The sequence below is a fragment of the Ammodytes marinus genome, assembly GCF_949987685.1.
Source record: "Ammodytes marinus genome assembly, chromosome: 13".
In the NCBI taxonomy this organism is placed as follows: Eukaryota; Metazoa; Chordata; class Actinopteri; order Uranoscopiformes; family Ammodytidae; genus Ammodytes; species Ammodytes marinus.
In genome coordinates, this window is record NC_137217.1 from 26,587,885 (window position 1) to 26,604,328 (window position 16,444).

The window sequence follows — 16,444 nt, forward strand, 5'->3', positions numbered from 1 at the left end:
ATATGACGTTCCCAATTATGTTTCTTAATGAGATCAACATGGCAGCTAATTGATCGACTGACATCATCTACTGTAGAGGAGAAACACGGCCACTAGATGTCAGCCCACAACGACGATTAAAAGAAAAGTTGCTTCACAAAAGTCTTGTGAACCTCCTTCTTCACTCACTCATTCACTCACTCTATTCTCTCTCTCTCCATCCCTCTCTCTCTCTCTCTCTCTGAACCTCTAAGCGCGCTATATAAAACATCCCTCCACACTGACACTCAGATGTACCAAACCCCTGGCTTCTCACCACAGCGCTTCCATCAAAACCCCCCCTTTACTACCACCACCACCACCAGCCATCCACTCCCAGTAAAGACCCTTGAGGCGTTTTTAACAGCAGACCGTCTGACCCTCTTGAATGAGCCTGGGGAGAACATTCATCTGTGCTCTCTTCTCGCATCAGGACCGACTCCATCACTCCGTTATATCTCCTCTCAAGTTCGGCAGCTGATACCGGCTTACTGAAGAGGAGATTTTTTCCTTTTTGCTAAATTTTTTCTTAATTTTTTCTTTATTATCTACTGCATCTGAGAAGAATCAAGGACAGTTTGGACATGCGAGGAGACGCTCCACTAAGAGGCATGCACACCACATGTCTTTGGGCTGTCGCCCTGCTGCTGCTGTCACTCAACACCATGGTGAGTTAAATGTCATTTGGATATTTCAACATTTGTTTAATGTCTTTTGGAATTTCTACAATTTCGGTGGTTTGTTTGTGCATTTGGAATATGTAGGAATGTTCGCAAGGAGACATTTTTTGATGAGTGAGTTTTTAAGGACCCCGCACAGTGTTAAAAACAAGCAACATTTTAGTCTGATTATGTCTGATTATGTGAAAGTCTAGAAAATATTATGCAAAATAGTAATTTTGTGGACTGATTTTACCTGGGTTATAGTAGAGTTTTTAAATAGTTTTCTTTCTTTCAAAGGTTTTTTTTATTAAATGTTAGTAACAAAATTGTAGCACAATGAATACAAATTTTTTCCCCTTTTTTTTAAAAATAGTTTTCCTTCAATTTAATAATGACAATTCTCACCTTCCTAAACCAGATTTTGTGACTGCTCGATGCACTGAGTCCTTTATTTCTTCAGGAATTAACAAACGTCAGTGTGAAAAGAAGCTTTCCAAAAAATCCAAAATCTGCCTCTTGACAAATCCACACACACACACACACACACACACACACACACACACACACACACACACACACACACACACACACACACACACACACACACACACACACACACACACACACACACACACACACACACACACACAGAGACAGACCCGCTGGATATTTCACCCTCAGCACTATCCATTCAATCCTTCCCTTTTTGCATCTTTTGTATCCAACCTTCCCGATTCTCTACAGATGCAAGTTCAATGAAAATATATTTGACGGTTGTGTTGTCGGAGAACAGCATGCGCCCATTATGACAAACATATCCAGAATGCTCCTAACTCAAACGCCTTGACAGTTTGTGACAACCCAATTCCTTTAATCCTCGCAGAGACAGTAACCCCTCACCCACTGATAAATCTGTCAACAAAGCAATCAAAGAAGACCAGGAACCACTCCTCCTTCTCTCTCTCTCCATCTCTTTCTCTCTCTCTCTATCTCTCTCTCTCTCCCCAATATTCCATAAACTTAATCCCCCCCAACAAACTTGACTGGCCTTAAAAAAGCTCCCCGTGGCGTTATCTGTGTTTAATTTGCATAGTGATGGAAGGAAGTCAATTACTATTAATTATTCTCTACAACTTAATACCCATTATCGAATTGAATTCACCGTCTTGAAAACCATAAACTCAATTTCACAGCTGACTAAGCGCACTAATCATTTCACCCACCACCCCCCCATACCCCCCTACCCTTTATTTTTTTTCTTTACTTTCTTGCCTACGTGCTTTTTGAACGGAACACACAATGATTATTCAATTTCAAAAGCAATAACATTAATTAACATGGCTTCCCTTAATGTCACCGTATAAAGACAAACATTACTCATTAAGAATGTGACTTATATATACAATAGTGTTGTGTATGTGTATATTGCACTGGGAGTTGATCTAGAAAGCATCACTTGATGATGGCAGTGTGTGTGTGTGTGTGTGTGTGTGTGTTTTCTTCTTTTTTTTTTCTTAGCAGACTTGGCTGCCAAATTGCTTCGCTATGCTTTAATGGGATGATCATAATTGTTTCGTACTTGGTGCATCCTAAGCTTTTCGCCCGCAGCTCCTTTCAACAGATTGACAGACCCATGGGAACCTCACAAACTTATTTTGGCCGCCTTTGAACCAAGTCGTGTGTGAAATAATATGATTATGCATTTTTCCTCTGGGTAAGTTCTAAAAAAATAAAAATAAAATTGTGATAGCTACATCTCCCCACCACCACCACCACCACCACTTCCTCTTCAAACTGCCCCGCTCTAATATCCCCCAGTCTGTCCGCGTACACAGTATTTATCCTCCCTCAGAAGTCATGGTAATAATTGTGCCCCGGCCCGGCTACTCAAAGCGTTGCTGCAGCGATAGAGGCCTGGGCTCCATCTACTGCCAGCCTGTGATGTCTTGACACACTTAGTGATTTGTCATCATCTCTTGACCCCCCCAGGTAACACTTTGATATCTCTGGGAGAGAGTATATATATATAAACCCAAAACTCTTAGTGGGTGTCAAATGCCCTTCAGTTCATCCATCAAGCTCCAGCTACGGGGGGGGGGGGGGGGGGGACTTAAATTCACCCCAAAAATGACCATGCCCACAATCATATCCCAATGATTGTGGCCATGGTCATATTCAAATGTGGAAATGCCTGACTAATTATGCATACATTTGCATCTTTTTACTTAAACAAAAATGTAGATGTTGGATAAAACCTGAGTTAAAATCTTTATTTCATTGTTAAAACATATCAGAGTCCAAAGTTCCAAAATGTATCATGCATGAACAATTAAGAACATATGATCAAATCCATCCGTAATAACCTTCAGAGTAGTGCTAAGAATGAGTATGGAAGGATCAGTTGATGTAAGTGCTTTAGAAGTTTAGATTTTTGGATCAAATTATTGAAAAAGGCAAATGTTGAGATAATGGCCTTGTGATTCATGGCATCTGAAAGTCATGAATGTTAGATCAACATAATTCAAACCCCTAAAAACTCCTCACACTTTAAGCCCCTCGGGATGAGAGCACCAGCTTAATACCTTGTATTTAGAAAAGTAAATAAATCCTCTACAGTAAATAAACTTTTGCAGTGTAGTGTTTATGCACAAAAACCATACCACCACCACCACCGACTCTATTCATTTGTGAATGCAACAGCTGAACTCTCTCTCTCTCCATCTCCATCAAATCAAGATTGCAGAAGCAGTGGCATCCCAAACCTGCTCTTCCATTCTCACTCTGTTAAACTACAACTGTCGCACTCACAAATCCTCCCCACACAGCAGCAGCATCTGCAGCAGCAGTAGCATTCAGGTAAATGAAAAGTGACACACACTTTCATTCTTCCTCGCAAAGGTTTTGTGTAAAGCCCGACGCCAAGTCATCTGGCTCCTCCGGTGCTTCTATTAAAGGTGGAATTTGTTGGCTGTTTTTATTTATTTATTTTTATTTTATTTTTTTTTTGGGGGGGGGGGTCTGGCCCATAGAATATCCTGCAGTAGCTCCTGAGGGAAAAGCCGGGGTTGTTTATCTTCCTGTTCTCAAAGAGCGGACGCCTGCGCCTTATCACAGCCTCGCCAAGTAGTAGATAGTATTTATTTAGGTTTGTCCAACACCAACAAGCCTGCCTGCCTATATGCGCTGCATCTGGCAATCTAGAGAGTCGTTTTCCGCTAAAAGGACTTGTGCACGCCGATGCTGTTTGTGTGTTATCTTGTAGAGGGATTTTCATGCCCCATTCACCGAAACCTGGGAATAATATTAACAGGTATTTAGATTAGGTTTTTCGGGGGAGTGGGAGACTTCTGTATAAAAACAAACTGCAGGTGGAAAAGGTTGGCAACAATCTAATAAGCCCATGGAATGAAAAGCCTCTAAATATGATTGGGAGATACATTTGGTTATTTTTAAATGAAAACACTGTATTTAATATTTTTGTAAATGTTATTTTACACTTCAGCAATTTTACAAGGCATTGATCGATTAGGCTTTCTATTAGTTAGTATATGTTTTGGTGTAAAACGGTCACTCCAGTGACCTACAAAGTGTACCAATTGAGTTTGAAAATTATTACTGAACAGGTCAAGTCTAAAGTGTCTAAACCTAAACAATTCTCATCTGTTATGCATCCCCCTGTATGTAAGTGTAATACTAATCAATCATATTTTACTTGTATATAATACAAACAACTTGGTTTCCAATGTTATGTTTTTATCCATAAGATTAAATATTATAAATACTGCCAAATGCGTTAAGTTAAAATGTCCTTAGCTATACGCCAAAAATTAAACTAATCCGACACTCATCTGCTGTGTCATGACTGTGTGGGTGTCGCTTGATCTGATATGATTGACACTGAGTGGACTGGAAACATGAGCAAATAACACAATAACTGACATCAAATGTAGATTCAAACGTTTCCCAAAAAAAAAGAAACAAAAGGTTTCTGCTCTATACATATTTTTGTCTGATTTCCCTCTCATCTTTGTTTGTCGTCTGGCGAAACACTTGTGGTTAGTTTGACCTTTTCTGGTCACTAAAATATTTCAATGACACCATCTGGGAAGTTTAAATGGGAATTCTCAAAATTCATAGACAAACGCAACCTGTCGCAAGAAGATACTGCATCCTTTTGAGGGTCACAAACCCAAGTAGATGGTGTTGAACACTGCGTTAACACCAACTAATGAATTCAAAAAATGTAAATACATCACAACAACATGAAGCCAATCAAATGCAACGTATATCCATGATATGGTTTCTCGTTTATTTAATATTTAATAAAAACCAGATACTGACAGAACAATATTCTATAAACCCAAATGTATCAAAGCATGACTGTTGACCTTTACGCTGCCATGTTTGTTTCCCTCTCTTGTCCTTTCTCTCTGCAGTATCTCTTTCAGGCACATTCATGCATCAAACACACACACACACACACACACACACACACACACACACACACATGCACCTACCTACACACACAAGCACACACACACACACACACACACACACACACACACACACACACACACACAAGCACACACACTAACACTCTTTGTGCCTTGCTTGCAGTTGCGTGTTTTGGAAGCGGGGCGAGAGGTAAATCTTGGCCCTTGGAGTGTTGCTGCAGTAGTCAGTGTAGTGGGGCTGTTCTGGATATAAGCATTGCTTTAGTCAGGACTGCCTCTGATCTGCCTAATCTCCCCGGGCGGGATTACAGGTTGGGTTTTCTAATCCGTGAAGTGGGGTCTCTGTGTGAGTGTGCCTGGGACTGTTTCTAATCCAGCAGAGACTGTCAGGTGCTTTAGATGAAAGCTAATTGCATGTCACAGTTTGGGGATCATAAATAACGGCCGCTGACAACAGAAACCAGTGCCCCCACAACAACAAGGATTTATAGTTAGGTCTGGTGATGATGACTGGGCACACATGATGCACTTCAGATGGGCTGTGTCATTTTCATCATCTTGGGGGTGGTAAAATATAGTGAAGAAATTCAAGAGACATCTCCTCTTACAAAATGATTCATAACATGATTCAAATTATGGTGCTTTGAAAACACACTGCAATCTAATTTCCTGGTTGAAAAAAAATATGAAACTTGAGCCATCTACTAAACTGCTCGGATCTGCATTGTGTAGGAAATATTCTTCCAGTATTTTTTTAAATGATGTTTCCCCACACACACACACACACACACACACACATGCGCACGCACACACATACCGTCACTAATTAGCCTGACAGTTGCTTAAACCAGCTCGAAGCAGTTTCTTAATATCTGTTGATCTGGTTTCAGGAATCCGTTGAGAGTGAAACCCAGTTACTGAGAGGCGTCGGTAATTACTGCACAACAAATATGATATTTCATGTCAACATTAGGGACTACAGTGTATTCTCAACTCAGAATGGAAATATTCAGGGGAAATCAACGGGGCTTAGCCTGCAGTTTGCATTACAGGTCATGGGTAATTTAAGGACAATTTATTTATGTAGCCTGCGATTATTGCAAGAATGTAAAACTGAATTCACATTGAAAGCGAATTACTGCAGGTGAATAGGGTCCAATTTTTAACTAATAGTTATCATCATGACCATTTGCCAGTGGTCGATTACTTACATTCAAACTATTATGTTACAATTCTTGGTTTTGGTTCAGAATATTGAAAAAAACAAATTTTGAGATGATGTCCGTTAAAGGTTGTACAAGAAATATACATTCGCAAACGGCTAAGGTAGGGTCAAATAAACACCTACATTTACATTTGGGACCTTTAAAGCTGGGGTATGTGATTTCTGATTGGTCAAAATTAACATGAGCTGTACACTTTGACCAATCAGAGCGAGGCTCCGATTCTCTGTTCTTATTGGCTGTTGGGACTGTCCATTCACTTTGGCACAACTTTGTTGGTGTAGAGCGTGTCAGGGAGGGACCATAGGGGAGGGACCAAAGAGAACAAGTGGAGCGGTTGAGGTATTTGGATTCGAATCTCTATCCCAAGTGCCATTTTCTCCCCTAATCCTCCATCCCAGCTTTAATTTATACTAGTATGAAAGGAGACATGTCATAGCCAATAAAATAGCCAAAAATCTCGAAATTGAACAGTGCCTGAAAAACACATGTGTTTGCCTGCAGTGTCTCTCTTTAACCAAAACCATGACCTTGCAACATACAATACAATGTGTATAAAAAAATCTGAGGTTATGTTATCTGCTGTATCATCACATAAAATGCCTTTATTTGATTTCATTTTTAAAGGAGCATAAACAACTGAAACAAGCTGAAAACCTTCACCATCACTAAAGCCAAGAATAAAGATTGAAGTCAAACGTCGTAATGGATTTTATAGCGGCTCTGCTGACAGTCTATTAGATACTGTTTCACTGCTACTTTTACATCCTAAGGAGCTTTATGTTTGACTGTAATGGTGCCAATAAATCCCGAACAGGAAGCTTCCCTCATCCTCACACACTCACTTCATCTTTTTATACTACATCACCGGCGAAGGCAACATGACAGACTTTAGTTTCCAGCTATGGAAGACAAAGGAAGGTGTTCATTAATACAGTTAAACTGCCCCGTTGCGAAAGGAGACTTCTGAAAATTCATATTTCTCTTTAGCTCGTCACTATTAAAAAATCCTGGCTGCTCCGACAGTCCTGCAGCGTTTTTTTTTTTTATCTTATAAAACCAACCAGCTGTGAAGATTTTGCCATTTCCAAATGTTTTCGGGGGTTGAAAGGCTTTTGATTTGACTGCATATCATGATGCATTTAAGGTGAGACACTGCAGTTGAATAGGGTAACATTTTTAACTTTGCCTTTTGCTTACTCACTTAAAGCAATTAGTTTTGGGTTTTTTGCTGAATGTTTGAATAACTATGCAAATTTTGGAAATATCTAACTAAGTATTCAAAAATATGTATCTTTTAAAATAACTCATATCTGTCTTTTAAGAACAAAATGTATCATACATCTTGACAATTAACAACATATGAACAAATCCTTCAGTAATAGCCTTCAGAATAGTGCTAAGAATCATTATGGAAAGTGTAGTTGATGTACTGGTAAGTGCTTTGGAAGTTGAGATTTTATAATAGCAAGAAAATCTCAAAACTGACCAGTGCTTGAACAAACAATGTTTTCACCTGCAGTGTCTCGCCTTCCAAAAAAAACCGCTCCGGCTCTGTTCCTCTGTTCAGAGAGGGAGAAAAGGTAACAGCCACTAAGCCAAAGTCTCCACAATGCCACTAACGCTTCAGTCGCATCGGGTCGTTCATCATCGAGGCCTCTTCAAAACAACTGGAGGCCATCTTTTCAAAGTCCTCCACTGTGAAGTTTGTAAAATGAACACACGCTTCAGAGAAATATCACAACTCCTGCAACTCATAGAGATAGCTTGACACAGCCACACACACACACACACACACACACACACACACACACACACACACACTATCCCTACAGTATCACAATGTCATTCAGTGAACTTTCTGAATGAGAGAAGACCCTTATTTTCAGAGTATCGATCGCAGGGGTTGGAGGTACAAAATGTAAACGCCTGGACCAGATAGATCTGCTGTCACGTTCCTATGCTGGGGTTTGGACATCACTGTCACGGGGCCTCCGTGGGGGGGTATGGGGAATCTACGCTCCCTCATCTGTGTGATTGTTAGAGGAGAGACACAGAATGAATCATCAATCATCCATTCAGCAGGTAATAGTCTGCTGTTGCATCACATCGGCAGCCGAGAAGCGCTCCATTCGTCTCCATGTATGGCAGGAATACCCTTAATCTTGATTAGGAACGTTTCACACACACTGTAACGGAGTAGGTTACAGCGATAACACCTTTGTTAGAGGTGCAAACCAGCTTGTTTACATAATGCCTCAAAGGGAGATTGGTTTTGGTTCTTGTTTGTCTGTTGGATAATTAGCAGGGTATCAGACATGTCAACACATTTCAGCAACAAAGCACAGAGCATATGTCTACTCAACTCTAACGCCAGGCAGGATATTGACATTGGACAATTCTGCAAAGAAACAAAAAGCAGATTGCAATTCAAATAGTTTGAAGTATTATGTAAATTTCCTTGGCAAAAGATAACAAAAAAAAGGTAAAATTCACTAGATTGCTACAAGACGCATCTCCTATTGCATGAAAGTCAGACATCCACCACATTAATGCACATCCAAACATTAACTTTCTCGCTCGATATACCACATTGATTCCTGCAAAAAAAAGAATATAAAAACAAAGAAAAAGGGATACTGACCTGGTCCACCAGGGTTTCACAATCCTGAAATTCCCACAATGTCTGACTTTTTCTTTATCAATTCTACAAATATGGATGAGCAGTGCAAACTAGATTTTTCCCTAGATCATGCCAAAATCCTCTTTATTGCACACAGCACCTCTTTTGACTTAAAGAACATTTTTCAGTAAAGATGATTTTTGTTTCTTCCAGATTACCAGCGCTGGTTCACCAAGTTCACGGAACTCAGACTTGAGATCCAGCTCCAAACCCAAAGTGAAGACCTACTGGACCGAGAGCAGCAGCAGCAGCAAGGCCTTCTCCATCAGCCGCCTGCTGGCTCAGACCGTCTACGGCAAAGAGAACTTCACCTCTCTGGACCTGAGCTACGACGAACCAGACACCTTCTCCAAACGGGATCCATGGAACTGGCTTTACAACACGTCAAACTCCCGCGACCCTCGATCTAGGACTAAACGAAGGCCCATGGTCAAGACCGGCAAGTTCAAGAAGATGTTCGGTTGGGGCGACTTCCACTCCAACATCAAGACGGTGAAGCTCAACCTTCTCATCACGGGCAAAATCGTGGATCACGGCAACGGGACATTCAGCGTCTACTTTCGGCACAACTCTACCGGACAGGGGAACGTTTCTGTGGGGCTCGTACCACCTACTAAAGCCGTAGAGTTCCAGGTACAACAGGTCCACCACCACCACCATCACAACCAACAACAACAACAGCAGCAGACAGCTTTGGAGACCAAGGACACCAAGCTTTTCAACTGCAGGGTGGAGTACGAGAAGGTTGAGAAGGGCACCAGGAACTCACTGTGTGCCCACGACCCTTCCCAGAGCTGCCCACAGGAGCAGACCCAAAGCCACGTCTCCTGGCTGTGCTCCAAGCCCTTTAAAGTCATCTGTATCTTCATTACCTTCCTCAGCACTGACTACAAGCTGGTGCAGAAGGTTTGTCCAGATTACAACTACCACAGCGACACCCCCTACCTCCCCACCGGGTGATCACGTGACCAGTAGAAAAAGAGAAAAAAAAGACATCAAGAGACAAGCTGTCAGGTCCTGAGCGCTGTCAGATTATTTGAATGAAAAACGGAAGCCGAGACACTTCAGAACTTGATACGTTGACTTGACAGGCATTATAACAGCTAACATATCCGTGTCGCAAGACTTGATATTGCTCCGATGAACCGACCCTACCCCCCTGAGGTCATTATGAGAGCATTTAGGGAAGCATTTATAGGCTCTGCAATACTCATATTATATGCATAGCTGCTTACAAAAGGAAAAGGAAATTCTCTCAAGCGAACCATAAAAATATGCTGATTGTATTTATGTAAATAACTGTGGATTCCACACGAGCGCCAGAAAAACAATTTTATTAACGTTTTCTCTTCTGCTAATTTAGTTGTTTATGTTGCTGGTGTATTTTCTGTCTCAATCATGCTTTCTGTCGTTTCCAATCAGTCTCCAACGCGTAAATGTCAACGCAAATAAGAAGATTCCGTCAGTATGTATTAGAGGGCTTAATGGGAAAAAGCAAAACATATTTAGAGTGGTGTTGTGGTTCAGCTGTGTGATTGTTAGAGTGAATATACCTCCTCTGATATTGTTGATGTGCATGTACATGATGCATGAACCGAGGTGTGGTAAACAACTGAGTAACGTCCATCTAGATTTTCATGTTATCGCAGCTGTCAGAAATAATCTTCATCGAGTCAAAAAGGGAGAAAAAGAAAAAAACTAAGTACTTCTGTTTCAATTCTGTGTCATGTGTGTTAGCAGTTTTTGAGGCCGTGGGTGTCGCACGGTGAATGTCACCAATGGAGGGCTCCCATCATATCAGACATAGGCAAGTAAATGTTGCAATAAATAAATAAAACTGACCTAAGACACACCAGTTGAGAGAGAGATACAGAATTATTTGCTAAATCAAACGTACGTGTGCTGTACATTCTACTGTTTTTTTTCAGTCCTGCATTTCCATTTCAGACATCTCTTGTTTTTATGACTTACAACAAGTTGAGTATAATACATTTCTTCTACTTCTACGCTGATTTGATAGTAGGTAAGAAGTTTCAAAGCCACAGGGCTTGTGCAGTATCCACAAATATCTGCAAACAATGGATCAATCATAAGGAAAAGTGCTTAATAATGAGGGGGAAATACAAGGTCAAAAGTGTTTGAAAGTGTTTAAAGCGAGACACTGCAAGTGATAAGGGGTCTCATAGATATCATCATGAAACTTTGCCAGTTGATTACTGACATTAAAAATGTAATTTTACACATATGAACGAGTCCTATAACCTTCAGAATAGTGCTAAAAAGAATGATTTAAAGTTTAGTTGATGTATGTGCTTTGGAAGTCAAGATTTCTGGTCACGAGTATTGAAATAAACTAATGTTGAGACAATGCCCTTTAAAAATGGTTGTATGGGATAAATATACAGACGCAAACAGAGAAGGTTTAGTAGAATAATCCCTAACCCTTTTGGAGCTTTTATTTCTACTATATGAAAGAAGACTCGTTATGGAAGCAAAGTAGATACAAATCTCTAAATTAACAAGTGTGAAAAAAAGTGTTTTTGACTGCAGTGTCTCACCTTAAAAAATAGATATTAGAACAAGCAGAATAGAGGAATTAATAGGAATCTAACAGGAGCTGTAACAGGACCAACACTGTTAAATCGTGAGATGTTAAAATGTATTTTCTTGCTCCAGAGGGGACGTAAAAATGCATTAAACAGCAGGTGCTAATCACACAGTCTTCCACCTATCAAACTATTCGCACCTTTGATTTCAAAAAAGAAAATCTGGATGAGACTAACACTGTTAAGGCTGTTAATGATATTGGTTGTTCCAATTGGCTATTAAACCTTCATTACATAAATTGGGAGCCAGTAACTCCACGTGAAGCATTTAGAGCAAATGAACATAGTGTAAGTGGGAGCGCTGCTGCAGAGTCAACACCACAGAAAGAAATAAGGAATTAAAGTGATGATAGGAAAACCTGTAAAAAAAAAGAAAAAAAAAGCACAAATGTGCACCTAGGGGCGCAATCACTGCTGTCTATTTAAATTCAGTGCTCTTTCCAAGTGTACACTTTGGTATATAGGCAACACAGTAACTGCTAATGGCAGCCTGGACGACATCCAATATGCCAACACACGTTATTTTGTGACAAGGCAGGCCAGAGAATAGGTGGGATGAGTGAGCATAAAGAGGAATTTATGGCGTTGTGGAACAAGGCTGGCAGAAATCACTGGAAGCACCTGACTCGTAAATCGAGAGCATGTTTCTGTCAGCGAGAAAGGAGGAATGACTAATGTCTGAGATTGCTGTTTGGGGCCGGTTCTTTCATCTCAATAAAGTAACGTTGATATCTCTCCGCCCCTCTCTACCCCAAATGTGCCAGGGACACTTTGTTCAGCCTGAAAGAATTAAAGCAGCACTCAATGCGGCCTCATTATGCACATAATCTTACAAGTGTAAACAGTCGGGCACTGAACAGTGTTGGGTGTGAGCGCTGCCGAGGGATGGGATATGTTCCCCCAAATGATGTCGTCTGAGGGTAAATGAAATGTGTTACTGTTAAAGGGCCGATGAATAATTCCACATGAATTCACTTACGGATGCACTAATCAATGTATTGACTTCAACAACCGATGTGTAATGTGAAAGGTGTTTGCTCACTGTGACAAACCCACAGCTCCAAGGAGAGTTTCAACATCTTTCAGCTCATTGTTGTGATTTTGGTTTGTCAATTTTATAGAAAAAAATTTATTTTATTTTTATTTTCCAGCAGCAGCAGGCTTCACTACTATAAAAAAATCTCAGATAAAGCACTGTACACAGACAAAGTTTGTGACCATTCACAAGAATGGTCACAAACTTCCGTATGTTTCTGTGTGTCTGATGAAAGTGTAAATAAGAAACATGTCAAGTTCATAATGTGTGATTATTTGTCAGTGTTGTGTTCACAGCTTGTTGTCCAAATCTTTCACTGTATGCCGGTCTCAAGAGGTCAACACAAGAGGCTGTTTTACCCTGGTGTTTAAGAATAATGCTCATTTAAAATCTCAAGGCAAGACACTGCAGCTAGAAAGGGTAAAAATGTTAACTTGTAGATATCATCATTACACTTTGACAGTTGATTACTTACATTAAGTCAATATTTGTTTGGTATTAAAGTTGTTCAGATATGTTTAAATATAAATACTGGTATGTACATTTGGCAATATCTACATAATATATTTGCATCTCTTTTTAAAAAAAATCAAGATGTTGGATAAACATATTAGAGAAGTCACATGTGGAAAGACATGTGTGAACACAAGGACTGAGAGCTGGCCACCTTTGATCGGATTACCAAAATCACATCATAATCCCAGGTGGAAACAGGGCCTTAGTGTCCAAACAGAACAGATTTTGGATACAGCCCTTTTTTCATTTTATAAATCAAAAAAAATACTATGTACACTTCTTTAAAAAAAAATGTAGGAACAAAATGTATCATACATCAGAGACAATTAACATAGGGACAAATCCTTCAGTATTTACCTTCAAAATAGTATAAAGTTTAGTCAATATAAGAGCTTCAGAAGTAGAAATTAAATTGAGAAAAAAAAATCAAGTTGAGATAATGTAAGATAAATACAGACGCAAATTGACAACATTTAACAGTTTGGACCCTTTATTTGAAAGAGAACACGTTATAGCCAAAAATCCCCGAATAGACCTGTGCCTGAAATGTTGAAATGGTGAAATGTTTTCGCCTGCAGTGTCTGGTCTTAAGCTTCTGGAAATATTAATAACTTGGCTGTTACGTCTGGTTTTAGTCCTTTTATTAAAACATCTGTCAATCCTTTTTTTAATAGACAGCAAGTTCCCATTTTATGTTTGGATTTCTAGTAATAGAGGGCTGATGTTTTGTTCACTCAGCTCACTGATTGTACCTTCAGTTCAAACACAACTCATTGGAATAATTAAACAGAGGGGATTTAGAAAAGTCGACTTTTATAATGAGAAAATAGGAAAGATAGCTTTTCAGAAATTTCATTCAAACCTATCTTAAATATCTAATAACTGAAATTCAAAAGCAAATGTCCTCTCTAATTTGGGGGGTGCGTCTGAGAGAGTGGCTTCATTTAGCTCCTCTCTAAACCCCGACGCTTCTTAAATTGTGTTAATTTCAAAAGCACCATTGTAACCGCTGCCAAGAAAGAATAACTCGCCCATTTCCTCGAGAGGAACTGGTCCGTTTAACGAGCTCAGTGTGTGTGTGTGTGTGTGTGTGTGTGTGTGTGTATGTGTGTGTGTGTGTGTGTGTGTGTGTGTGTGTATGTGTGTGTGTGTGTGTGTGTGTGTGTGTGTGTGTGTGTGTGTGTGTGAGTGAGAGTGACTGTGTGCGTCATGTGTGCGTGTGTGTGTGTGCGTGCTTGCTTCATGTGTGTATGTGTGTGTATGTATGAATGAACCAAACCCCAGCAGTGTTTTTGTGGAGCGTCTAAGTTATCTTTGGGCACAGATCTTCTCCCTTGGTTCAGCAGTGGTCCTGGGCCGGAGCCATCCAGCCATGCCTTGCCTGTATAGTCTATCCCCCATAGCTAGCTCGCCCACAAGCCCTGATTAATGTGGTCTGGGCGCGGGCTGTCAGAAATGGCAGAGAGAATCATGGGATTTCTCCTTCAGAGTCCCAATGACACCCAGCAGCTGCAGGAGTAAACAGATGACTAACCACTGGCCTTTTGGCAGCCTGTGGAGATTCACACCGCGGAGAGGGGAGGGCTGCGATTCCGAAACGTTGGCTTTGACATTTAGGTTGGATTAGAAAGTTCTTGGGCTCTTGCTCTCGAGGTGTCAGAGGTGGTTGGCATAGTAATTATTTGAGTCTTGAGTTTTGTTTTTCTTCTCCTTACGCTTGACCCCTATCTCCATCCGTAGTGGAAATGTAGAGCTTAGTTTTGCTATTTACAGACATTTGTTTTAACGGCGAGACACTGTAGGTGAAATATGGTAAAACTTTTTTAGCGTATAGATATCAACATGAAACTTTGCCAGTTGAGTACTTACATTGAAGCAATTATTTTTTGTATAATTGTTTTCTTCTGAGATTTAAAAAAAATAATTCAAAATCTAGAGGTCGTATAAAGCCAGACTTAAAATCATTATCTTTTTTCATTTGATAAAGAATAAATACTATTCACAGGTCTTAAAATATGCATTTTCTAATGTTTTAAGATCAAAATGTATCATAGATCAGACAATAAGCAATATATAAACAAAAAAAAAAATAGACACGAACAGACAAGTTAAATAAAATAAACACCTAAATGTAACTTTTTGGACCTTTTATTTATGCTAGTATGAAAGAAGACACGTTTCGGAGGCAAAATGGACAAGAATCTAAAAATTGACCAGTGATTGAATTTTTTTTTAAATATCTTTTACCTGATGTGTCTCGCCCTAAATGTTCAACATGTTACAATCCTCATTTAAACAGAATTCACATTTCATACACGCAGCGTCTGAAGAAAAAAAAAATGTCTTAGCTTTAAAAAAAAACAAATAACCATTTGTCAATTCAGACTATGAACGTCTGCTGAGTTCATTTCAGGTGTGAGGGGTTGAAGCTGTCCTGGGGCACAGGTTTTGTGTGAGGTATTGACATATTAAAGGCTATATCAGACAATGGCTGGTGTCTCCTTTTTCTATTTATTTTCTTTTTTCGTTTGAAATCACAAATAAATTACTCTCCTCAAAAACGCCATTACTCCTCCGGAAATGAAAAACCTCAGTCGTTGTGCGAATGTCTCATATCAGGTAAAAAACTGGAGAGAATTAATTAACCTTTGTCATTTTAATTGCTTTAGTGACAGCTGTCCTTTGGTGCCGGTGCCATCGCAACGCACATACTGTGGGGCTTGTCAATTACTTTCCCGGTGAATAGATTAAAACGCCACAGAGGATAGAGTCATTTCATTAGTCAGACTTAACGCCCCCCAGACATAACCAGGTACCAACACTTCACCCCTGAATATGCAGGAAATAAATGAACAATACTATTAAAGCCCACATGCATCGGAATGAATTGTTGCAATATGAAATTAAGTTCACGCTCTATTTAATTCCGTCACGCCGCTTATTATATTGTATTCTAGTATACAGAGTTTTTGGAAGGGCGTGGAAATTAGGAAAATGTTTAGTTTTTTTTAATGAATGGTCTGGTCCGGTCAGACTTAAAGGTGGAGTCAGCGATTCTGGAGAAAGCTTGTTGTCAAAATCTCTTTTTGTCAAAATCAGTGAATATCTGCTCATGATCCGCTACCTGTCTGTACCGTGTGTGCACTGAAAGAAAATCTGGTGTTAATACACAGCCTAGGCAGTGTACACTTGTATGTAAACAAAGGTTATGTAAGCAAAGGGGGCCTACCTAGCTAGCAACATGCC

At 39.9% G+C, this 16,444-nt stretch overlaps 1 protein-coding gene across 1 annotated transcript; it reads left to right on the plus strand.

Annotated features, from left to right (window-relative positions):
- Positions 1 to 602: 602 nt before the first annotated feature.
- LOC307259692 (neurexophilin-1) lies at positions 603 to 10,000 on the plus strand (the record flags this gene model as incomplete). Its single annotated transcript, XM_080039636.1, has 2 exons — positions 603 to 686; positions 9,194 to 10,000. The coding sequence occupies 2 exons, from the start codon at positions 603 to 605 to the stop codon at positions 9,998 to 10,000; spliced, it is 891 nt and encodes a 296-aa protein (XP_079895762.1).
- Between the last annotated feature and the right edge of the window lie 6,444 nt (positions 10,001 to 16,444).